The sequence below is a fragment of the Oncorhynchus clarkii genome, chromosome 3, assembly GCF_045791955.1.
Source record: "Oncorhynchus clarkii lewisi isolate Uvic-CL-2024 chromosome 3, UVic_Ocla_1.0, whole genome shotgun sequence".
Lineage (NCBI taxonomy): Eukaryota > Metazoa > Chordata > Actinopteri > Salmoniformes > Salmonidae > Oncorhynchus > Oncorhynchus clarkii.
The window spans coordinates 47571576-47597671 of NC_092149.1; the positions used below are offsets into that span (position 1 = coordinate 47571576).

The window sequence follows — 26096 nt, forward strand, 5'->3', positions numbered from 1 at the left end:
ATAGAATCCACAGAAGAAGAAGAAGAAGAAGATCAGGTTTAACAGAGAGAGGGTTTGCAAAAGGAAAAATGGAAACAGTATACCTGTAAATAGACAAAAATCCAAAAGACAGTAGACATGAGAGTCGCCACTGTGGCCTTTTACGGGTGTGCACTGGGTCTTCTGGCGATGGGCCTGCGAGAAATGTTTTCGGGATTTGAAGAGAATAGGTGCACAATGACCTATATGTTCGAGTACCCCGAGTACCGGGTGAGTAGTTTGCCTATTGACCTCAAACAAATGGCACCGTGCGCGATTCGGTTTCGGTTCGGCGTAATTACTCGGCACTGTCAACAACACTCGGAACGTTGCTGCCAAATGCGTAACATTATTTTAGTGTCCATCCTTTTCAGGACTAGCTAGCATTCCCCCCCCCCCCCCCCCCCCCCCCCCTCCAGCTGTCAATGTCCAGCTGTGATTTTTAGAGCCATAATATGGATATGGCTAGCTATAAATTAGCCCATGGCGGATATATCATGCTGAAGCTCAAGCTACCTGTTGTCGTAAAGCACCAGCATTAGGCTTCCAATTTCAACATCGCACCTCATGCATGATTTTCAGGACGATTTCCTTGTTGAGGGTGTCGACGGACTGTGTCATGCACACCTAGCTACGTTTCACATTTACCATGGAATTGTACATTATTTCTAGTACTAGCTGCAATAGAGAGGTGGCATGGTAGGCAGTTACTGTATGTTGAGGATGCTGAGTGAGTGTGTGTGGTGTCATTGTATGTTACATCAGGGCTCAGGAGATCACACCTTGTGTTGGAAGCTGCAGTTGATCCATGATAAGTACTATAAGGTGATTATTCCACCCATTGAGTGCCTGGCACAACCATATGGCCCTGTGTGGTCTGTCTGCGCTCACCATGGTGCTGATAAAATATGAAGAATTGGCCTCAATCTATTAGAAGTAGCTATTATATTTATTACCCAAAATTGTTCTCGGATCTGATTTGCTCAATCAAGAGTCAGTATCGGCCACGTGGTGCCACACCTCTCCTGTCGTTCAGCATGCACACACACACACAACAATGCTTTCTCACTGTACTGTTTTTTCTTCTTCTCTGTGATGTGTTAATCTGCCTAGAAGTGTGGCTCAGCTGTTCCCAGCATATGGCTCTACCTCTAGGGAGGTGTGTGTGTATCCTTAGTGTGTTGTACTTTAGGCCTGGAGAGTACGAGCTCTATCAGGGATGTGTGTGTCCTCACTATGTTTGTGTGTTGACAGCGTATTGCCCTGCCCCGACGCGTGGCCCGCCAGTACCCAGCGTATGGGCTTTACCTGTACGGAGAGGGCCAGTACGCTCAGGACACTCGCGGACTAAAACTAACCGGGGCCCCTGTTCTTTTCCTACCTGGAAACGCAGGCAGCTACAAACAAGGTGAGCCTCTATCACCATTAACCAAACTCATCCACTTTTCAAACTTACTCGAATCGAACATACCCACTCAACTCAGATTAGGGAATATCACAAGTTTGCTCTCTCCATTGCTCTAACAATGGAAGCTAATAATTTCTAATGTGCAATATCCGCTTCGGTTGCATATTGTACATAGGCTGGTGAAAGTCTTGTATTTGAGAAAGATCTTATGGAAAGGTTTCCCAACTGGCAGTGATTTTATTTGTCCCCCAAGTTTTCTAAGCAAAATAAATAAAAATAAAAATATCTATTGAATATATTTTGGGCATCAAAATGCACTATGAGGACCCAGAGGATGTCACTTGAAAGTATACATTAATATGCTTGTTTCCAAAGGGGGGTGGGTGGGTGGGTGGGTGTGTGTGTGTGTGTAAAAACACCAGCAAAACAGCTCCAAGGGATTTTAATTCTGGAAATCTGTTCCAAAGTATTCCCACGCATAAGAGAGTTATACAGTGTGTGTGTGTGATCGTATACAAGGTTTCAAATGATTCTGTTTTAGTTAAATATTATATCCGTGTGGTCAATTTGAGGTTTACAAATTATTTGTGATTATGTTCTCTTCCTCCTGATCTTCTGGCTGAAATTAGTTGATGTTCCCTGTTCTATGCCCACTCTAATGCAGATCTATCCTCTTCTAGTTTGGTGTTTCTTGTGGCTGCTGGTGGGAGTAGAACACCCACGCTCTCTTTCTCTCACTCTCAATCTTGCATGCGTACGCCCACCCACCCCCACATACACACATGCAACATGCACATAGTTTGATATTTTAACATTATGTGCATGATGGTATTCAGTGTCCTCCATCATGGGTTCTGTTGCATTAGTCTATTTACATGTTATGGTTACAAGCACATACCTCAAACAAGCAAACCTCATACCAGGCATGATTTTTATTTATTTATCTTTATTTAACCAGGTAGGCTAGTTGAGAACATGTTCTCATTTACAACTGCGACCTGGCCAAGCTAAAGCAAAGCAGTGCGACACAAACAACAACACACAGTTACACATGGAATAAACAAACGTACGGACTTATAGATGACCTGGAGCCAGTGGGTTTGGCGACGAATATGAAGCGAGGGCCAGCCAACGAGAGCATACAGGTCGCAGTAGTGGGTAGTATATGGGACTTTGTTGATGAAACGGATAGCACTGTGATAGACTACATCCAATTTGCTGAGTAGAGTGTTGGAGGCTATTTTGTAAATGACATCGCCGAAGTCAAGGATCGGTAGGATAGTCAGTTTTTTACGAGGGTATGTTTGGCAGCATGAGTGAAGGATGCTTTGTTGCGAAATAGGAAGCAGATTCTATATTTCATTTTGGATTGGAGATATTTAATGTGAGTCTGGAAGGAGAGTTTACAGTCTAACCAGACACCTAGGTTTTAGAATATGTGGACAATTATAAGTCAGAACCGTCCAGAGTAGTGATGCTAGGTGGGTAGGCATGTGCAGGCAGCGATTGTTTGAAGAGCAGCATGCATTTCGCTTTACTTGCATTTAAGAGCAGTTGGAGGCCACGGAAGGAGAGTTGTATGGCATTGAAGCTCGTCTGGAGGTTAGTTAACACAGTGTCCAAAGAAGGCCAGAAGTATACAGAATGGTGTTGTCTGCATAGAGGTGGATCAGAGAATCACCAGCCGCAAGAGCGACATCATTGATGTATACAGAGACAAGAGTCGGCCACGATAATTGAACCCTGTGGCACCTCCATAGAGCCTGCCAGAGGTCTGGACAACTGGCCCTCCGATTTGATACACTGAACTCTTTCTGAGAAGTAATTGGTGAACCAGGCGAGGCAGTCATTTGAGAAACCAAGGCTGTTGAGTCTGCCGATAAGAATGCGGTAATTGACAGAGTCAAAAGCCTTGGCCAGGTCGATGAATACGGCTGCACAGTATTGTCTTTTGTTGATGGTGGTTATGATATCGTTTAGGACCTTGAGCTTGGCTGAGGTGCCCCCATGACCAGCTCAGAAACAAGATTGCATAGCGGAGAAGGTACGGTGGGATTTTAAATGGTTGGTGACCTGTTTGTTAACTTGGCTTTCGAAGACTTTCGAAAGGCAGAATAGGATAGATATAGGTCTGTAACAGTTTGAGTCTAGTGTTTCCCCCTTTGAAGAGAGGGATGACCGTGGCAGCTTTCCAATCTTTGGGGATCTCAGATGATACGAAAGAGAGGTTGAACAGGCTAGTAATAGGGGTTGCAACAATTTTGGCAGATCATTTTAGAAAGAGAGGGTCCAGATTGTCTAGCCCAGCTGATTTGTTGGGGTCCAGATTTTGCAGTTCTTTCAGAACTTCAGCTATCTGGTTTTGGGTGAAGGGGAAATGGGGGAGGCTTTGGCAAGTAGCTGTGAGGGGTACAGAGCTGTTGACTGGGGTAGGGGTCGCAGGTGGAAAGCATGGCCAGCCATAGAAAAATGCTTATTGAAATTCATCGGTGGTGACAGTGTTTCCTAGCCTCAGTGCAGTGGGCAGCTGGGAGGAGGTGCTCTTATTCTCCATGGACTTTACGGTGTCCCAGAACTTTTTGGAGTTTTGGCTACAGGATGCAAATTTCTGTTTGAAAAGGCTAGCCTTTGCTCTCCTAACTGCCTGTGTATATTGGTTCCTAACTTCCCTGAAAAGTTGCATATCGCGGGGGCTATTCGATGCCAATGCAGAATGCCACAGGATGTATTTTTGCTGGTCAAGGGCAGTCACGTCTGGAGTGAACGGGGCATTTTTGAATGGGGCATGCTTATTTAAGATGGTGAGGAAAGCATTTTTAAACAATAACCAGGCATCCTCTACTGACAGAATGAGGTCAATATCTTTCCAGGATACCTGGGTCAGGTCGATTAGAAAGGCCTGCTCGCTGAAGTGTTTTAGGGGGTTGTTGTTTGACCGCAGACCCATTACGGACGCAGGCAAGGAGGCAGTGAGTACGCAACGAGTGCTCCCGCACATTGGTAAACCGGGCTATCTGCATTGTGTCCCGCCAACCCCTCTATTACGCTACTGCTACACTCTGTTCATCATATATGCATAGTCACTTTAACCATAACTACATGTACATACTACCTCAATCAGACTGACTAACCGGTGTCTGTATGTAGCCTCGCTACTGTTATAGCCTCGCTACTGTTATAGCCTCGCTACTGTATATAGCCTGTCTTTTTTACTGTTGTTTTATTTCTTTACTTAACCTATTGTTCACCTAATACCTTTTTTGATCTTGGTTTGGGCCTGTAAGTAAGCATTTCACTGTTGTATTCGGTTCACGTGACAAACTTTGATTTGATCGCTGAGATCCTGGTTGAAGACAGCAGAGGTGTATTTAGAGGGCAGGTTGGTCAGGATGATATCTATGAGGGTGCCTGAGTTTACGGATTTGGGGTTGTACCTGGTAGGTTCCATGATAATTTTGGGTGAGATTGAGGGAATCTATCTTAGATTATAGGACGGCCGGGGTGTTAAGCATATCTCAGTTTAGGTCACCTAACAGTGCAAACTGTGAAGATAAATGGAGGGGAATTAATTCACATGGTGTCCAGGGTGCAGCTGGGGGCTGAGGGGGATCTGTAACAAACAGTAACAGTGAGAGACTTATTTCTGGAAAGGTGGAATTTTAAAAGTAGAAGCTCAAACTGTTTGGGCACAGACCTGGATAGCATGACAGAACTCTGCAGGCTGCCTCTGCAGTAGATTGCAACTCCAGCCCCTTTGGAAAGTTCTATCTTGTTGGAAAATGTTGTAGTTGATGTTAACATGCATGAAACCAAGGCTTTTACGGTTAGTCAACAGAAGTCAACAAATGATAGCGCCTGGGGAATAGGAGTGGAACTGGGGGCTACAGGGCCTGGGTTAACCTCTACATCACCAGAGGAACAGAGGAGGAGAAGGATAAGGGTACGGCTAAAGGCTATAAGAACTGGTCGTCTAGTGCGTTGGGGACAGAGAATTAAAGGAGCAGATTTCTGGGTGTGGTAGAATAGATTCAAGGCATAATGTACAGACAATGGTATGGTAGGATGTGAGCACAGTGGAGGTAAACCTATGCGTAATGATGATGAGAGGTTTAGTCTTTGGAGGCATTAATTAATGTAGGTGAGGTCTCGTCATGTGTGTGGGGTGGGACGAAAGAGCTATCTAAGACAATTTGAGTGGGACTGAGGGCTGTGAAATAAAGCATTAAAAGACAGCAGTAGACAAGGCATATTGACATTAGAGAGAGGCATAAAGCAATCACAGGTGTTGATCAGGAGAGCTAAGGTAAACAAAATGGGGTACAGTGTTATTGAAACAGTCCAGGGGGCATCAGCTGTGTAGCCGAGTGATCATAGGGTCAAAAGAGTAGCAATAGGTGAGACAGGGTGCTGTACGGTATTCATTACTACACTCGGCGAGCAGGGGACACAGCATTCAGAAAAAGCTAATGCGCCGGGGCTAGTAGATGGTTCTGCGGCGATATCATAACAGAATAGCCTGTTGAGACTAGAGGTCGACTGATTATGATTTCTCAACGCCGATAACGATTATTTGAGGACCAAAAAAAGCCGATACCGATTAATCGGCCGATTTTAAATAATAATTATAAAAAATTAAATAATAACAATAAAAAAATATATATAATTTTACTGTAATTTTTTTATTGATTTATTTATTATTATTCATTTTTTTAATATATACATAATGACAATTACAACAATACTGAATGAGCACTTATTTTAACTTAATACATCAATAAAATCAATTTAGTCTCAAATAAATAATGAAACGTTCAATTTGGTTTAAAATAATGCAAAAACAAAGTGTTGGAGAAGAAAGTAAAAGTGCAATATGTGCCATGTAAAAAAGCTCATGTTTAAGTTCCTTGCTCAGAACATATGAAAGCTGGTGGTTCCTTTTAACATGAGTCTTCAATATTCCCAGGTAAGAAGTTGTAGGTTGTAGTTATTATAGGACTAAAATCTGTCCAAAAATGCAGATTACCGATTGTTATGAAAACTTGAAATCAGCCATTCCGATTAATCGATTGACCTCTAGTTGAGACCACATCGGGCGATCACGTTGGCAGTCCAGTCATGTTGGATCAGATGGGCTCCATGTCGACAATAAAGGTTCCAGGCCAATTGGCAAATTAGATAGTTGTAGCCCTAGAATTAGTTGGTATATGGGCCTAGCTCGAGGCTAACTAGTGCTTGCTTCCGGACAGAGGCGTTAGCTAACAGTAGCCACTCGTTTGCAGCTAGCTAGGAGTAATGATCCAGAGTGGCAGTAATCCGGTGATATGGTAGAGAGAAGCAGTCCGATATGGTCTGAGTTGATATCGCGCTGTGCAGACTGGCAGGTGATTGTCCAAGCTAAGGCTGGCTGATTCCCGGGTGGAAAAGGCGAGGACAGCTAGCTGTGGCTAACAAAGACTAGTAGCTAGTTAGCTGGCTAGCTCCTAATGGAAGTTCCAGTTATAAGGAATAAAAATAGCAGATCCGTTCCACATTGGGTGAGGCGGGTTGCAGGAAATTGTATTTAGTTTGAAGATAGAAGTGAGATTATGATGTATACGAAAAAAGACCGGCTATATACAAGGGGCCATCTTGGATTCATGATCTTTAGATGTTTTACATTCAACAACATCAGCACCAAGTAGGCTATGTTTAGGCTACTTTAAAGCCTGTCAAGCCTAATACCTAGTTTTACATTAAACACACTTAAAGGGATACTTTGAGATTTTGGCAATGAAGCGCTTTATCTACTTCCACAGAGTCAGATTAACTCATGGATACTCTTTATGTCTGCATTCACTATGAAAGAAGTTGGAGGTAATTATGCAAGCCAATGCTAATTAGCATTAGCACAATGACTGGTAATAGTATGTTAACAGCTAGCTGTTACAATAGACTGCCAGTCATTGCTCTAATGGTAGTTAGCAATTTCTTTTAAATTGTGCGCAGAGACATACAAGTGGTATCCACAATTATCCCTTTAATCAGAGTTGATTTAAACTGTTAAAAAGAGTGCTACTGTTCATAGGGAGGTGAAATGAGGTCCAGGTTCACAGGTAAATTGAAGGGATGCTTAAATCCATAATCTACACACTGCCCTCTGTTTTGCTAATCAGATTACTTAACTCCAATAGTAAATCTAGTCTATTCAGAGGTCATCTTGTGTTGATATCCATGAGCTTGGTCAACCTTAATCCTCACATGGGGGGACAGCCACTGTTCAGGTATGTGGTGGATGAATGTCAGGGATAAGGGATAAGCAAAAAAATAGAAATTAAAAGGAAATTTCACCCTGGTTCTGCCACGGCACATAGTCATTACTATATTAACAACATTACGTTCTTTATCATAAAGATCATAAAGATTATCGAAACCACAAGCTAGAACGAGCACGTTTTCATTTCACTAGTAGAAAGTTTTGTTTTTTACTGTATTTGGCTGCTAAACAACAAAGTCCAGCATTCATTTTTTTAAATGTTTTTTATATATTTATATTTTTTTAATCAATGTTACCATTATTTAACTAGGCAAGTCAGTTAGGAACAAATTCTTATTTACAATGACGGCCTAGTGGGTTAACTGCCTTTTTCAGGGGACTGAATGACAGATTTGTACCTTGTCAGCTCCGGGATTCAATCCAGCAACCTTTCGGTTACTGGCCCAACGCTATAACCACTAGGCTACCTGCCACCCCCATTCATAATGAATGCAGATACCGCCCTGCTAAGTAGATGGGGGGTGCCCACAAACTTGGATGAGGGTGTTATTTACTTCTAACGACCAACACACAGTAATCTCAGAACTTCTCTAGGCAAGATATTTTTGAAAACATGTTTTTCATCATGCCTGTGTGGTGTTCTGTCTAGCTGTGCTAATAACAAACGAGCACGAAAATGAGTTCGTGCCTTCGGAAAGTATTCAGACCCCTTCACTTTTTCCAAATTTTGTTAGGTTAGAGCCTTATTCTAAAATGTATTAAATAGATTTTTTTCCCCCATCAATGTATACACAATAATCACAAAGCAAAAACAGGTTTTGAAGCATTTTTGCTAATCTAGTAAAAAGAAACTCAAATATTACATTTACATAACTATTCAGACCCTTTACTCAGTACTTTGTTGAAGCACCTTTGGCAGCGATTACAGCCTTGAGTCTTCTTGGGTATGACGCTACAAGCTTGAAACACCTGTATTTGGGGAGTTTCTTCTATTCTTCTCTGCAGATCTTCTCAAGCTCTGGATGGGGAACGTCGCTGCACAGCTATTTTCAGGTCACTCCTGAGATGTTCGATCGGGTTCAAGTCTGTGCTCTGGCTGGGTCAGTCAAGGACATTGAGACTTGTCCCGAAGCCACTCCTGCATTGTCTTGGCTGTGTGCTCAGGGTCGTTGTCCTGTTGGAAGGGGAACTTTCGCTCCAGTTTGAAGTCCTGAGCGCTCTGGAGCAGGTTTTCATCAAGGATCTCTCTCTACTTTGCTCCCTTGATCTTTGCCTCGATCCTGACTAGTCTCCCAGTCCCTGCCACTGAAAAACATCCCCAGAGCAATGCTGCCACCACCATGTTGTAGGGATGGTGCCAGGTTTCATCTAGACGTGGTGCTTGGTATTCAGGCCAAAGAGTTCAATCTTAGTTTCATCAGACCAGATAATCTTGTTTCTTATCGTTCTTTGAGTCCGTTAGGTGACTTTTGGCAACTCTAAGCGGGCTGTCATGTGCCTTTTACTGAGAAGTGGCTTCCGTCTGGCCAATCTGCCATAAAGGCCTGATTGGTGGAGTACTGCAGATATGGTTGTCCTTCTGAAAGGTTCTCCCATCTCCACAGAGGAACTCTGGAGCTCTGTCTGAGTGACCATTGGGTTCTTGGTCACCACCCTGACCAAGGCCCTTCTCCCCCGAATGCTCAGTTTGGCAGGCAACCAGCTCTAGGAAGAGTCTTGGTGGTTCCAAACTTCTTCCATCCCATTGAAGACGTCATTGAAAATAATAATTTGTTCTTAACTGACTTGCCTAGTTAAATAAAGGTTAAATAAATAAAAACATTTAAAAGAATAATGGAGGCCACTGTGTTCTTGCAGACCTTCAATGCTACAGAAATGTTTTGGTACTTTTCCCCAGATCTGTGCCTCAACACAATAATGTCTCAGAGCTCTGCAGACAATTCCTTCTACCTCATGGCTTGGTTTTTGCTCTGACATGCACTGTCAACTGTGGGACCTTATATAGACAGGTGTGTGCCTTTTTCAAATCATGTCCAATCAATTTAATTTACCACAGGTGGACTCAAATCAATTTGTAGAAGCATCTCGAGGATCATCAATAATCTCATAGCAAAGGTTCTGAATGCTTAAGTAAATAAGGTATTTCTGTTTTTGCTTTGTCATTATGAGTTTTTGTGTGTAGATTGATCAGGGGAGAAAACATTTTAAATAATGTTAGAATAAGGCTGTAACGTAACAAAATTAAGAGAAAGTCAAGGGGCCTGAATACTTTCCCGAATGCACTGTAAACTATACAGGGGAGTGTACACTGTTTAATGCTAACTCAAAGAGAGAACTTGGTATTCAACAAGAATGTTTTATGGTAAAAGTAGCATACACAAATACAGTATGAACAATGTAGTACAGTTCAGTGTGTAGAAAACTGTAGCTACAGATTGTTACACCAGATAATGTGATTTAACCGAATATTTTCGGTATCCATTACTGGGAGTTACAGGATAGGTACTGCTTGGTGTAGCACAGAGAATTTTCAACCAGCCTTAGCTTAGCAATACTGCCTTCGTGCTCGATTCTGGGAACACAAGTCTCAAAATGTAGTTGCAGAGGGTCCTTTTTGAATTTAGAAAATGCTCCGTCATTAAAATATTTGTTTTGCTCCACAAAGTAATCCAACAAAGGGTATGCCACCATCTTGTCTATTTCAATCCTTCTCTCATTGATCGAGACAGTTGGGTATCGAGACAGTTGGGTGTCTAAACGAAGACGGCATCACTAAGGTTGGTTGAAAATCCTCTGTGATATACCAAACAGTACCTATCCAGTAACTCTCAGTAAGAACAATCTTTGGTTAAATCACATTATCTGCTTTAATAATCTATAGCTAAGAGAACTGGTGATTAGCAGATGATGGGAGAGGTGGTCATGATGAAATTGACATTCACAAAGGAACATGCAGTAAGATAAAAGAGTGATCAGTGTCGTAAAGTTCAGGGAATAATTGTACGGCTGTGGGAGTGGTCATTATCAAACTGCCATTCTCTTGAGTCATCTTCTGCTTGAAATGCAGCATAATGTCCAATCCACCAAGAGGGAAACCGTTCTGCCACAATGACACACACAAGCAAAGGAATTATTTTTTCTGTATCTAGAATTCACTCCAGGAAGAAGCCCAGGCACCACAAGGTATTGTCTATAAGACAAACAAATATAATTAATTATACTCTATTGTACAGTTTGAACGACAGTTGAACTATGCCAGCATAACATCACCATTAGGGTAGAGAAGTTGAACATATGCACAGGCAGAGATATTACATTTAGAACAATATCTAGCCTAATAGAAAGAAATATTGCATAACCCTCAACCTTTGCACAGTGACCAGACTGTACAAATGTGCCTCGGCAGGCAGACAGACAGACATGGCTGTAGCTAGATACTATCAGGCATGCTTAGGCAAATATATTTATAGTAAAACCAGATTCAGTTTGAGATTTACAACAGTAAAGTGTTGTATTATTGTTTGTCCTCTTAGCTAGCTAGCTGGATAGCCAATTGTTACATCTGTTAGGATTCCAATCTTGCATCATGCCTATAATTTTGTGAGATTGAAACGCATCCACGGTCATAACCAATTTCAACCTTTGTCAACAAGTTAGCAGGCGCCAGACTAACTAGCTTGCCAGCTCCAGTCATGTGGTAACGTTTGCTGGTAAACCAAGCTTTAAGTGGCTGGTTGTATAACATTTTAGCTTGCTGTTTACAATAGATCTCCGATTGTTAAACCTCTTCTATGTTTAGTCATAGATATGGCTACTTGTAGTTGTTTAGCTAACTTAGCTATCTAGCTAAACTAGATGGCTACCTACCTAGCTAGCTAGCTACCTACGTTATGACACACACATGGTGTTCTGTAGGATTAGGGTTTGACCTGTTCATGGCAATTATGTCCGTTCTACAATGACCATTTAGTGACACTAGTTACACACCTATATGAATAGTCAAGCTATTCATTTGTTCCAACCGAACATTGTTCGAGGGCTGTAACTGCATAGCCCTGAGCTACGTGTCCTCCCTTGCCCAACTTCTGGTTATTATATATTTTTTTATCTTATCCTTAAGTGTTAATCTTCTCACAGCTTTCCAATCGGTCTATGACCTCTTATGTCCTCTCACCAGCTCGCTCCCTGGGTTCGGTGGCTCTGAGGAAGGCTGAGGCCCTGGAAGGAGGGGTCCACCTCAACGTGTTCACCATCGACTTCAACGAGGAGCTTGTGGCCCTGTATGGAGGCAGCCTGCGCCGGCAGACCCACTTCCTACACGAGAGCATCAAGGCCATCCTGCGCCTCTACAAGGTATATTATATAAGAAAATGTTGTGTGAGCTCTCTCTTAAAAACATCAGATATATAAATGCTAACTAAAAATAGCTAACAACTGACTTACACCCAAGCCCAAATCAACCCCTACCCCCCTAGGCACTTGTCTGAGAGGGCAGGTGGAGTTTTTGCCATATTGCTTAAACTATCCAATCCTCTCAGATAAACACAAGTGCCTCGGGGCTAAGGATCAATTTGGAATTGGGCATTAGACTGATAAACTAAACCCCACACCTACCTCTTTCTCCGCAGGACCATGAAGCCCCCCCTCATAGTGTGGTGTTGGTGGGTCACTCCATGGGGGGAGTGGTGGCCCGAGCCCTCTTCACCCTGCCCCGCTTCAGCCCTCGCCTTGTCAGCCTCATCATCACCCAGGCCTCCCCTCACCAGGCCCCCGTGCTGTCCCTCGACGCACACCTACTGGGTATGGAACACACACACACACTAGGGCTTACAAAGTATAGTAACCCCCAGCACTGTGATCTGTCTGTATTCTCTCCTTTCTGCTCTGTGTGTATGTAGAGTTCTACTCTGCTGTGAGACAGCGCTGGGTGGGTCGAGCGGAAGACCTGCGCAACGTGACAGTTCTCTCCGTGGGGGGTGGTTACCGTGACTACCAGGTGCGCTCCGGCCTCACGGCCCTGCCCTGCCCCCAGGACGACCCAAGCAAGCTGTCTCTGGTGGTAAGACTCAACAAAGTCAAAGTTTCTGCTGCATTCACATTTTACATGTTTTATCTGCACATTTATTTTGTTGACGTTTCGGTCAAATCGAGCCTTGTGAACTGCTGTAAGCTTTGTAACTATTCTATCACTTGAGACAAAATTGTCCACTCAAAATCTTTACATTTATAAGATGATATATGCTTTATTGTCTATTAACTTACTGAAAACAGAAATTTGTATTTTTATGCTCCCAACCCGAGACACACACACACACACTCACACACACACACTCACACACACACACTCACACACACACACACACACACACACACACACACACACACACACACACACACCCCAAGAGGCTGGAAGCAATGGGTCAGCTGCAGTTCAGCGCCCCTAAGCGCTAGGCTACCTGCCGCCCAATTAGTTAGCCACATGCCAAAAACAATATACACTGAGTATACTAAACATTAGGAAGACCTTCCTAATATTAAGTTGCACCCCACCCCTTGTAACATCAATTCATCGGGGCATGGACTCTACAAGGTGTCGAAAGCGTTCCACAGGGATGCTGGCCCAAGTTGACTCCAATGCTTCCCACAGCTGTATCAAGTTGGCTGGATGTCCTTTGGATATTGGACCATTCTTGATACACACGGAAAACTGTTGAGAGTGGAAAAACCCAGCAGCGTTGCAGTTCTTGACGGTGCGCCTAGCAACTACTACCATACCCAATTCAACGGCACTTAAGTATTTTGTCTTTCCCACTCACCCTCTGAGTGGCACACATACACAATCTAGGCTTAAAAGTAATTATTTAACCTGTCTCCTCCCCTTCAGCTACAGGGATTTGAAGTGGATTTAACAAGTGACATAAGGGATCATAACTTTCACCTGGTCGGTCAGTTTTTTTTATTTTTTATGCTTAGTGTGCGTTTCATTCAGATAGCCCAGATGAATTTCGATTGCCCCAAGTCCTTCAGCCTTGCATTCAATTTCAAACTGATAGTGTTAATATCCTTTTCTGTTTTTATTTTATGAAGGTTACTGCTGTTCCTAGGACCTGGGTGTCCACGGACCACCTGTCCATTGTTTGGTAAGTAGAGGAATTCAATTTAGAGCTTGCTTGATGTAATCTCCAGACCCTCTTCCATAAATATGCAAGTCATTTGCTTATTGTGTTTGTTTTCCAGGTGCAAAGAGCTGGTTCTGGCCACTGTGCGGGCATTCTTTGACCTCATTGAACCTGAAACGGGACAGGTGAGTATCACACTGGCTCACTAGACTGGAAACCAGGCGGGGCCTCCTTGACTGATCTCAAAAACACAGGATAGGCAACATTTTGGATGCCATTTGGGAATTTACTTCCAACTATCCAGTTATTTCGCATCAGTAGCTCGGTTTCAATCCAATTGGTGACAGATTTTCATTCAAATATTAGTGTTTTTTTTCTACCAAAAAGACCAACTCTGTGCGTAATTAAGTATTGCACAAAAAAATATTTTATGCCTTAAGTTTTCAGGTACTGAATAAAAATCAAAAGTTCAATGTGTTTCCATTTCATTTTCAACTCTACCGATAGTTTTGTAACAAACTGTTAAATAGCAAATGTGCCTACTTTTGTCTTGGCACGTGCGCTCTAGACAACAACAGCTTGCATATACAGTGCAGGTAGGCTAGTCTAGATGATGAGATTATTATGGATACATTTTTATTTGTCAAACAGCAGTCAAGCATCGATCATCATGTCACCAAAATAAGACCCTCGATATTTATTGGAAAGGAGCATTAAACTCATCTCTGTGCACTTTCATCACCCTGTGACGTTCATCATTAACTTATTTAATCTTTAGTCTTAATGAACTGCATGGTTTCCCAGGTCTTAATGGGAGGACCACATACCATATCATTGCGTGACTCCACGTTTACTTCCATATGATGGTTATTATATCTATATTTGCACATGAAGGTGTTTCCACCACCATTTCTCGCACCACAATTTCTCCCACCATGTCGAACGAACAAATGATGTCTGCATTTATAAAATGTTACCGAAACGTCCTATTTTTTTTCCTATTATAATTTTTTATACGGTATGACTTTACTCACATAACTGGGTGGAAACGTGGTTATAGCAGATGAAGGAAAGGAGACCAAGAGAAAGCCTATGCAGACTAGATGTACACCAGGATTGTGGCTCAATTAATCTTAGTGTGCCGCTTACTTCCCTAATTGATCTGAGAAGAGTTTGATAGGAGAAATAATTAGTCTAGAATCTTGCCCAGTCTTTTCAACTCTTAAGTGGCCATGAAGGAAAGAAAATTGGAACACTGTCTGTCCATTTGAAGTTGCTAAGTACTGTGTATTGATGTCTTTTTAATATTTTTTTTTTACCAGTTTTCAGACGATCCAGAGAGGAGAATGGCCATTCTGAACCATCATTTTATCAGACACCCTGTACGTGTGCTGGGTGAGCAGCTAGAGACGCCCGTTTCCCTCTCAGGTCAGTGGGTTACAGTGCTATAGTATGTTTTGTAGTAGGGCCGAACGGTGTGACTGCATGTCACTTTTTAGGCTGTGTGTCCTTTTACAGAACATATGTATTACCGGGTGTGTGACCACTCTCTTATTTATCACATTCTCCAGGGTCTCCTAAAACGTGGAGCGAGGTGAACACACTCCGTCTGGCGTACAGTGCTCCCAAAGTAAGCCTACACCATTACCACCAGGGCCGAGGTCCATTTTGGTCCATAGACCCTTCACATAGCTCCTATCACTTTGGTCATCACAGACCTAAAATAACTAGATTGGCGTAATTCATGTGATTTATTGAGCCACTTAGTCTTCTAGTAGGCTAAATTGCGCTTCCAGGCCCAGAAGGAGCTGGGTCTTGATCGTACATCATTTACAGATCCATGTCTTCTGAAAATATGGCTTGGAGTTATTGTTTCTTTGCTCTCTGCAGGAAGGACAAGCCAAGTATTTCCTGTTTGCCCTCTCCAGTCGCAGGAGAGCCTACAGCCACTTCTACTGTCGCAGCAACAACCTGGTGAGACTGAGATGGCAGCTTTGCTGCTTTAATGGGATTCAAACCAATATACAATATATGCTCTTAAGATAACACTGGTGCTTCCCACTGGTTATGAATCCCACTTCTGCCACCATTCATAATAGATTTTTGATATATAAGACTAATGATGCAATTTGAGAACACAGTATAAGGTGAATCTTGCAAGCAGAAGACTGCATTTTGTGAGACTACCGAGCCAATGTTTGTAGTCTCTCCAACAGGAAATGACTAGCTGGGTTTACGGTTGTACACAGATGAACGGATCCATGTGGTGAGTAGGGGTGTGGATAAGTTGGGATCCTTAACGTTAAAGAAAAATGTTTTTGTTGTTCCCTGCCCCCCACAAAATTAAAATCACAGTGCAGTTATCACAAAACTTTTTCTTCTGTGTTATTGCCCAACTAGACGGTAGGCTATAAAGGCCTGCTGGAAGGAAGCTGTGTAATTTAAATAAAACCAGAGAGCAAAAGGCAAACTTTAGGCTACTTTGGTGAATTTGCGTGACAAGACATTGCAAGATACAGATTACCAATACATTCTTTCTGCCTGCCGCCTTCTCGTTCCCTCACGCTGGCTTGCCTGCTCTTGCTTTTCGCTAATGATATGAGTGTGTCTTCAGTCTGTTTTTATTTATTTTTATTTAACCTTTATTTAACTAGACAGGTCAGTTAGGAACAAATTCTTATTTACTATGACGGCCTACCCCGGCCAAACCCTAACCCGGACAACGCTGGGCCAATTGTGCGGCGCCCTATGGGACTCCCAATCACGGCCGGCTGTGATACAGCCTGGAATCGAACCAGGGTCTGTAGTGACACCTCTAGCACTGAGATGCAGTGCCTTAGAACGCTGCGCCACTCTGGAACCCTGTGGCGTGTAGAATATCCTAGCCTATTCATTGATGATAGGCCCTGCTTTACTAAAGTTGCGGGACATTACAAGCCAAGAATTTAAGATACAGCATTCCATTGCGAGATACAGCTTTTGATTGCCGATAGATAGGCCTTGTGCACGTCTCTGACTCTGTCTGCCTGGTGGCCGATCTGCCTATACTGTGCCCATCCCTTCTCTCTTCGTCGCTCGCTATGAAAGACGCGAGTGTTGTTTTCTCGAAGGTATAGACAATAATCAATCATTCTCCTCCGTTCCAAAAATACTGAATCTTGATACTCAGAAATGGGAGTTGACGGGCAAGGAGCCGAGGAATCAATTATTTTGGGTCGGCTCTCCACCACTATTGCAGCGAAAGGCAAGCAACCAGCTAAGTTTAAATGGGAAGGAAATGCAAACTTTGCGAGGTGGATTTGAGGTACTGTAACGGTAGTAAAGGTTCCATGCTTAAACATCTGAAAGGGAGACCCAAACCGTGAGACCCAAACCATTGCTGGCAGCAGCGCAGCTGCATTGTGAATTCACATGTAATTTTATGAACATTTCTTATCGTTTTAACGGAACACTGATAAAATGACTGTTGAAATGTTTCGATTTTTTTCCCCCATTTGTCACATCCCTAGTGGTGAGTACTGACTGGCCATGTCAGACATGCACTCTTTCCATTTCTCTCTCTCTCTCTCTCTCTCTCTCTCTCTCTCTCTCTCTCTCTCTCTCTCTCTCTCTCTCTCTTTCTCCTTGTTCATTCGCCTTTATCTCTGCTTCAGCTTACTGCTGGCTCTTTCTGACATCTGACGTACCATTCTTTCTCTCTCTCTCTCTCTCTCTCCATGCTCCTTCTCTTCTTCTTTTCTCCCTTCGTTGCTGTCTCTGACTGTACTCTTCTTTCCCCAGTGTGCAGGCAGTGGATCTGTCTTTTGGAACAGAACTCCTCCCAGCTTACAAGGTAAGCATTAACTTCCCATATTTACACCACCACTAAATATTAGCGGTTAGTCAGTTATTTGAAGTCGGTCATGTTTTTGTGTCAATGTACTGTCTGCTGTTTCTCCTGTTTTTAATTTCTCTGTTTCTCGTGTTGTGGAATGCACTTTAAGTACACTGTGACATGAGTTGACACTGCACTCAAACCGTGTTGACCAAAATAAATAACTGTATATAATAATTAAGTGTAAATCAAAATAAATCTTCAGAACTGTTGCTTCACTGGTGGCTGTCTGTCGTCCCCCCCCCCCAGGTTCTGACTCTGAGCCTCAGTGAGCTGTCCTCTGTCTCTCACCTCATTGTGGTTGCCTCCAACCTCAACGGTAGACAGGTACACTGTGTGCACTCTTTCTTTTATAACCCAAAGCACTGTTTCATTCTTAAACAGATTTTGATATTACTTTATGTGCCCTAGTTATTAACAAATACGGATACAGGTAGAGAAACACTATTTTCCATAAGGTGTAGTGACAATATAAATAAATAAACTACATTTATCTCAGTGGTAGCGCCATTCCATATTCATAAATGTGAAGAGAAGTAGAGGCACTCTTGTAGTACCCTTCATGTGTACATATTTTCTACTCTGTGTCCCACAGTTCACAGTGGAGTGTGAGTGGCAGAGACAGGAGTCTCAGACCGTCTCTGTGCCAGTACCACACGTTCTCTCCTTCGGTTAGTCCTCCTTTTCTCTAATTCCTCCCTGTAGAAACAATTATATTTGCAGTCTGGTTTGTCTGAAAATATGTATTTTGCTCAGTTTTATTTTGCAAGAGCTAGTTAGTTAGGTATACTGAATTTGTTGACGTTTCTCATTCGGTGGGCAACACTGGCTCCCTATGGCTGAACTCTGTGGGTCCTCGCTCGTTCAGGCATGAGTGTTAGTGACGTCACTCTCAACTCCACCGGACTTCGGCACACCATTGAGCTGCAGCACTTTCACCAGGTAAGTCCATCTGAATTGTATATTTCTATAATAAGTTTGGTCAAGTAATTATCCACTACTTGCAGCCCAGTACATTCTATCAGGAGGTTGAACATCGTACATACAGTACTGGCAGAACAAGACCAAGGTATTTGGTCTTATACTTTCTGACCACTGTATCCTCAGGTCTATCAGGCTTTCAGAATTTCAGTCGTAAGCCACTGCAAAGTAACCAAAGCAGGTAAGCAGACGTCTACAGTATTGCAGCACATTTCTATCAACTGATGGGGTGCGTGTTTGTGTGAGTTTGGTTGACAGCTGCTCTTAATCCATCTTTTAATTTATGATTTTGGTAATGGTTCAAAATGCAAAAGTACCAGTAATCTTGGATTGAAAGTCCTTGTCTCTATGTACAGACAGACTGCCCAATGTCTACATAATGAAGGTGCCATGGTTTAGGGAGGACTCCGTTACCACGTCCAGGCAAGATTTTACCACCTGTCCATCCATCTGTTTGTCTGTCCACCAATCCTGGCTATTTAAAAAAAAAAATTGTATCTAATGTATTCAAATCAAATCAAATCAAATCAAATTTTATTTGTCACATACACATGGTTAGCAGATGTTAATGCGAGTGTAGCGAAATGCTTGTGCTTCTAGTTCCGACAATGCAGTAATAACAAGTAATCTAACTAACAATTCCAAAACTACTGTCTTGTACACAGTGTAAGGGGATAAAGAATATGTACATAAGGATATATGAATGAGTGATGGTACAGAGCAGCATAGGCAAGATACAGTAGATGGTATCGGGTACAGTATGTACAAATGAGATGAGTATGTAAACAAAGTGGCATAGTATAGTATAAAGTGGCTAGTGATACATGTATTACATAAGGATACCGTCGATGATATAGAGTACAGTATATACGTATGCGTATGAGATGAATAATGTAGGGTAAGTAACATTTACCAGTAACCCAATGGAAAACTGTTATTTATCTGGTCTATCCCTGCAATCTCTCTCAGTATTCCCTCTGTAACAGAGATATCGGGAATGCTCCACACGAGTCGTCCTGACAACTCCACTGGTGTCCTGTTGCAGCTCCACACTGCCCCCAACTGCCTCTATAAGGTACTGCCCACAATTAAATGGGATACTTTTTGTTTTTCTGTTATCTCAACATGGTATTGCCCATTAATGTGAGGCATTAAACCATGATGAAGGCTTCAAGCTGAATCACGTTTGGTTTTTAATTTAAAAAAAAAACTTTTATTAAACTTCCCTTTTTCTCTAAGACTGGCTGAATCTCTCTCTCATCTCTCCCTCTCCAGGTATCTGTGAGAACTTCATTTCCCAGGGTGCTTGGACAGGTAAGACCTATACTCTGTCGTGCTCAGCTCTCACCCTTACATACAGAGTTATGAGCGTTGTAGTACTCCTGGGTAATTTAGCCTTGTGTGAAATGGAGGCTAGCTAGCTTAAATTCAAACACACCAATATGACTAACTAGTGAAAGGAATTTTCTACCCTGCTGTCCTCCCAGGTGCTGAGGTTCTGTGGGCCCGTGTTGCCGGTGTACGTGGCTGTAGCGCTCCTACTGGCCTGTGGGGGGCAGATGTCCTCTGTCGTGAGGATGGGGCGCCCCCTACAGATGAGCCATGCCGTGGCCAGATCCCTGCAGCCCCACAAGGTGGACCTTCCCGTCTACCTGCTGCATCTGCTGCTCAGGTAGACCTATTATTCAATCAAGCATGCATGTGTGTGCAACAGTGGAGGCTGCTGAGGGAGAGGACTGCTCATAATAATGGCTGGACGGCGCGAATGGGATGGCATCAAACACATGGAAACCATGTTGTTGATACTGTTCCACGGATTTCGCTCCAGCCATTAACACGTTCCCGTCCTCCCCAATTAAGCTGCCACCAACCTCCTGTGGTGTGCGCACACACACAAATGCATGTGCACACGCACGCACACGCATGCACACAGACACACTGTGAAAGACCACTCGTATTACATGAAACAACACCACACCATACAAAGTCCCTCTATCCTCCTTCATCCCACTATTTCTATCCAGGTATAGCTGGTTCCAGGATGGTTGGTCCACTCTTCATCTCCCGCCGTTAGATGCTCTCCCCGCCACCTCCCCAGATGGTATGACACAGGAGGGCTTGCCCCTAAACGAAGACTGGCCACGCCTCCTGTCCCCCCTGCTGTATGTTTTGGGAGCAGCCATGGCCTTCTGGGGCAGTGTGCTGCTCCGCCTCTTTCTAAGGCTGCTTTCGTTGCTATTGGCCCCGCTTCACAGGTAATGAATGCCCGCTCCCCTCATGCATTAGATTGAACTCCATGGAATTAGAATTAGTTTAGTCTGTGTGTGGGTGTCTGCTTTCAGGCCCTCTGTGTCTCGGGACTGCGGCACCCTGCGTAGGCGGACTCAGCTGCTCCTCATCCTGTGTCTGAGCGTGTTAGGATGGGCTTCCTGTGGAGCCCTGTCAATTACAGCCACCTTCCTGCTGCATCTCTACCGAGTGAGTCTAGGGGCCCAGTTAAATACTTACTCATTGAACTTGTTAGTTTTCCTGTGGTTTACTGATGTGTGCCTATGTTTCTGTCCAGGTTCTAAGGTTACAGATGATAGAGAGGTCTCTGAGTCATATGCTGAACCTGGTAAGAGTCAGAATTATTGCCCTCTAAAAATGACCTCTCTAAAATATTAATATATTGATTATAATCACAACTACCCTTCCAGGCGCCCGAGAAACAAACAGACAAAGACAAAGGCACTGGGGAAAAAGAGAAAGGCACTGGGGAAAAAGAGAAAGGCACTGGGGAAAAAGAGAAAGGCACTGGGGAAAAAGAGAAAGGCACCGGGAACAGTGAGGCCCTGGACAGCAAACCTAAAGAATGTAACGGCGCCCCCCTGCTATCGGACTCGGTACTGCAGGATGTGAGAGATGACCTGCAGCTGCACGTCAGCCTGTCTGCTCTCCTCACTCTACCAGTCATGCTCTGTGCCCCATCACTGATCCACTGGACCCGCAACCTCAGGTACTAGAGTGTGTTTGTGTCTAGCCCTTACCACCCTCTACTTCCCTAACTCTACCGTGTGTATGTCCATGTGTAGAACTGTGATTTTCCCCCTTCCTTTAATTGCCTTTTCTCTTTGCAGATATTCTGTTGCTCGTTTGGATCCTGACCCTTGCTGGCCCCACTCCGTGCCTCTCTTCATCGCCTCTCTGCTGCTCATCAACTGTAACACACTCACTCTCAGCTACAGGTGCTTGTATTATACTGCTCCGTCTGTCTCACATGCGCGCACATCTTTCATGTCTGTCTTCACTCCTGTCCTTTCACCCAGGTGTGTTTTAACTTGGGATTTACGCTCTTGTGTTTCAGTAAAATCCTGCCTATCACATCCCGCCTGCTGTTGCCTCTCTCCGTTGCCATGGTGACTTTCTCCCCACTCCATCTATACCGTGTAAACTACTTTGTGTCTGCAGCCCTGGTTCCGCTGGCTGTTTCCTGTCTCTTCTGAGTTCTGCTGGCATCTGCGCTGGGCCTATCACTCAGCAGACTCACAGATCCGGGTCAGGTCCCCAAACTGGTCAAAGCTAGTCTGGTCTAGGATTTGCACTCCCCTTTCAGGCCCTGAAGGGGGCGACGATGGCAACCCTACAGCAGAGCCATAGACATACATAGTTTGCGAAACTGTCCGCCATGTTGTCTCCAAGTGTTCCAAGCTTTTGGTGCCAACATGGCTACCATTGGAATTCCCAGTCTTAACCAAGTTTGCCTTACTCTGTATATATATGGCTCTGTCTATAAGGAGCATGACGCGATTACTCCTTCATAACAAATGTCACGCCTGATACTTGTGGTTCTCAACAGGATATTGCTCTTATCGTTTTTCATACAACTGTAATTTAACCTATTTTAGTACAGTATAATTGTGGTAATAATGAGTATGAGGGGATTTGTCTCGTGTTTATTGGATTCTGTTTTTTGGCCCTAAACGTCTTGGCCTGTCTTATTGGTAACTTTGAATACACTCATGAAGCTAGCTACCTTTACTCTGTCATTAGTAAGATGTCATAAGCAGTCAAGTGTTGCAATTAGGGTTGCAAAACTACCTGTAATTTACCATTTATACAATTTAAAAAATATATTTTACATGCTATGAAAATTTATTAAAAACCTTAAACTTTTCAAAAGTCTGGTAGTTTACTGGTCAATTTTGAAAGTTACCAGTAACATTCCCTCCCTTTGCAACCTTAGTTACAATGATGTCATGCAGCTAGCTGTTACTGTATGCAAGATGACCGTGGCTAACTCGCTTGCTTGGCTAGCTATTGTAACTGCACCGGACATGTTCCGTCATGCTTTTGACAGTGTAAAGATTTGAAAGGTTTTCTTAAACTCTTACCACACCCTAAAACATTCTTCAACTGCTATCTTACGTTGCTATCGTCCTGTTCAAAGCACAGATGATGCGTTTTTGAAAGTGGAGCTCCTAACTACATAACCTGTTCTTAGCCAAGTATGGTTGTTTTATTATGCAGTATGTGGCCATAGCTATGAATGTTATTGGTTAGTCTCGATCTAAAGTGACCGGGTCCTGACTACCTAGGATATCATGAGGAATGGATGACCCTGCACACCATAGCTTATTTTAGTTGTGCAATGTTGTAGGAAGGTTATATGGAGTTGGATGCTATTCCACGTCAGATCATTGGGGGTATAACTTGACATTGTATCTATGTCGTAACATAACTACTCGAGCAGTTTTTCCTGTGCATCTCTATGGACGAAGTCCAGGTTGATGTTATCCATACTAGAGTATATTAGATCTGATATTACCTTGCAAACAGGCCTATCATGTGACTCTGCTATTCTGTTACAAGCTACTGTCAATTTCTAATTTAACAAAATGTCCTCTGCTTGAAGAGCTAGCTTTAAAGGGATCTTTGGCTTTTTTTTATTTTATTGATGTCGTTAAGAGGCCATGGCCCCTATTATTTACTAGAAGAGTCGTTACTTACTTGGAAAACATCAGCACTTGGTATTTCCATTTGCCTTAATCAGTTACCTCACATTTTTCCAAACTGGACTTTCTAAAGACACATAGCTCCTGCATTGAAATACAGTTCACAAACTGACATCGGCTTCACAAGGCAGACACGTGTATAGATGTATATTACCCTCATTGTTGTAATGAAAGCACAGGGTTGTAGATCTTCAGGATCAGATGAAGGAGCCCTATTGCCACCGATACATGGAGGCACCAGAGATGGTGCCTTTTAGACTGTTTCACCCTCTACTGTTTGCTAATTCAAGGTGGGTGTGTTTGCGTAAAACCCTATCAGCCATAGCTCCACTCCAATGTACAACACAGTGGATTGTGTTAGTGGTGTTTTTTGACAATTGTTTTGTAAGAATTAACCAATAGTGTCTGTGTGTTTGTACGTGTACTTTTGATGCTCACCAGCACCCCTTGACCCCAACTCTGTTGGCATCCCTTGGACAAAGCAGCTAGTGCCTTTCTGCCGATTTGCCCCTTCCCCTCCACGCATTCACTCTCCTCTCTGCCTGTCAATCAAGACACTTCCCTAGTATAGGGCATACGATTGTGACATAGACCAGCATCTCTGACAAGTGACTAATCTGGTCATCTGAGTGCAACAGTAGTGAGCATAACTCTTGTTTGTAGCTGTCTTAACACTTTAATTTGCAAGACAGAACAGATTTCAAATACAGAATAGTTACATGGAATGGAACAGGTTATGTTGGTGTATGTTAAATGACTTGACAAAGCCACAACGGTGTTATGTCAAGGTAAAGGCAACTTGGTTCTTGTACAGTGTTACGACTTTTCAAGCTCAACAAGACAGGCTAGGAATTGAACACCCTTGTCCATCCTAGCTAGCTTCAATTTAAAGAGACCAAACTCACTCCAGCACGAACACACACGCATATACTACACACTCTCCCCGACGACCCCCCCCCCCCCCTCTCCCCCGTGTCACCTGCACTGTGAATGTACCTGTTTGTTTGTATGTGTGTGCATAAGTATGTAAGGCCTTTAGTGCGGGTGCTTTGTGTGTACTAAACTATAGTATGTCAATGTGGTGCAGTTTTTAGTGCTTTGAAACATACATACTCTGCCTCACTCCAAATGTGAATTGTGACCAGATTTATATAGATGAAACTTTGTGGTAAAACTAGTAGAAATGGGCATATGTTTTCTATGAATATGGTAGAATTTTTTTTCTTCTCCTTTTTTATTGGTGTTCACTGTGACCGGTGCCCGTGATTTCTGAAGTGAGATTGACACCTCGGCAACTACTCATGTTCTAACGTAACCAACCAGAGTGAAGCTGTCGCCACAAGCATATCTCAATTTAAATATGTTTGTTTAGCTTTTTAGGCTCTTTGAGATTATTTTTATGTAATGAAAAGCACTACACAAGTTAAATAAATAACAATCATTGTATGGAATACTGTTCCTTGAACCCCAAAATGCCTGTTTGCATTCATAGCTGTTATGATTGTAATGTTAGCAGTCATCATTTTTAAAAATTAAAATCTGTTATTGCAACTGTAAGTGGTCATAACAGTTGTTTGTTATTAAAAGCAGACATAATTCACGTTATGATTGCCTGAAAATGTATATGATCACGTTAAGAGTAACGGTGTAGATGGTGGCTGCTTGTGGAATGACGAATGATTATACCAAGGATATAGCTGATGATTTTAAGGAAAGTGTCTCCAAATTGTACATATTGTGTGTCCAGTGAAGTGAATTGCTGTTGCTTCGTGCTGTTGTAGCTTTACTGTTGCAACTAGGATGCTAAGACAGACTTCAACTCCACAGCGACCCCCCACCCCCCACACACTACTTCTTTGATTCACACCCAAGGACAAAATACTTGCATGTAAATGTCCCATCATACATATTCAACTAGAGTGGTGGATTTAGTTCGGCAGCTGCAAAGTCCAGATGAATGCTAAAAGTTTGTTTGGGTCTCCACTTGCTCTTTGATGTTCTGTTGACTATAGGGAAGTGAACATCCAGTTAAGTGTTACCAAACTGTCGTTACACGCTGATAGTCATGTTACTGATGCGGTCTCTTGCTGTTTCTGTCCCAGGTGACTTTCAACCTATAACCTCCTATCTCGAACTGGTCCTCGTTGTGTGAAGATGGTCTCTTGCTGACCTTTGCTGAACAAGAAATGTTCCAAAAATTACATTGGACCCAAAAAGACCTTGCCTGAGTGAATGTTTGGAGTCTGTTTCTACAGTTAGGTTATAGGTCAAGTGACAAGGACCGGCATACTCAATTCTCAGGTTTTAGCATTGTCGCAACAAAAAAAAGAGATTGCTTTGGTGTTTCTTTTATATTGTAAACATTTTTTTATCTAATGTTATTATAACAGATTTGTGCAATTTGTTAGCATTATTGCTGTTTAAATAAAGTTGTGAGAAGAAATGGCAA

General features: G+C 42.9%; 1 protein-coding gene across 4 annotated transcripts; it reads left to right on the forward strand.

The window, feature by feature from the left end:
* Positions 1–26096, forward strand: LOC139396360 (post-GPI attachment to proteins inositol deacylase 1). 4 transcript variants are annotated; one of them, XM_071143413.1, is made up of 27 exons: positions 10–249; positions 1273–1426; positions 11857–12032; positions 12308–12479; positions 12578–12738; positions 13767–13819; positions 13917–13983; positions 15121–15226; positions 15370–15428; positions 15689–15772; positions 16003–16064; positions 17579–17630; positions 17922–17999; positions 18268–18343; positions 18541–18614; positions 18780–18834; positions 19010–19076; positions 19623–19728; positions 19929–19967; positions 20141–20325; positions 20678–20908; positions 20996–21131; positions 21220–21270; positions 21353–21383; positions 21426–21651; positions 21773–21880; positions 22000–26096. In XM_071143413.1, exons 1-27 carry the CDS (start codon positions 118–120, stop codon positions 22136–22138), a joined length of 2880 nt encoding a protein of 959 aa, XP_070999514.1. In that variant the 5' UTR covers positions 10–117; the 3' UTR covers positions 22139–26096. The 4 variants fall into 4 exon arrangements, with proteins under 4 accessions (XP_070999500.1, XP_070999506.1, XP_070999514.1 ...); XM_071143419.1 differs by having other exon boundaries at positions 12–249; positions 16015–16064; XM_071143399.1 differs by having other exon boundaries at positions 1–249; positions 21353–21651.

What these genes read in the sequence shown, in the direction of transcription:
- LOC139396360 (XM_071143399.1), top strand. Translation starts at nt 118, where the DNA reads ATGAGAGTCGCCACTGTGGCCTTTTACGGGTGTGCACTGGGTCTTCTG. An exon ending in CCTCGACGCACACCTACTGG is followed by an intron (nt 12,480 to 12,577) that starts GTATGGAACACA and finishes GTGTGTATGTAG; the next exon opens with AGTTCTACTCTGCTGTGAGA. An exon ending in CAGATGAACGGATCCATGTG is followed by an intron (nt 16,065 to 17,578) that starts GTGAGTAGGGGT and finishes TTCTTTCCCCAG; the next exon opens with TGTGCAGGCAGTGGATCTGT.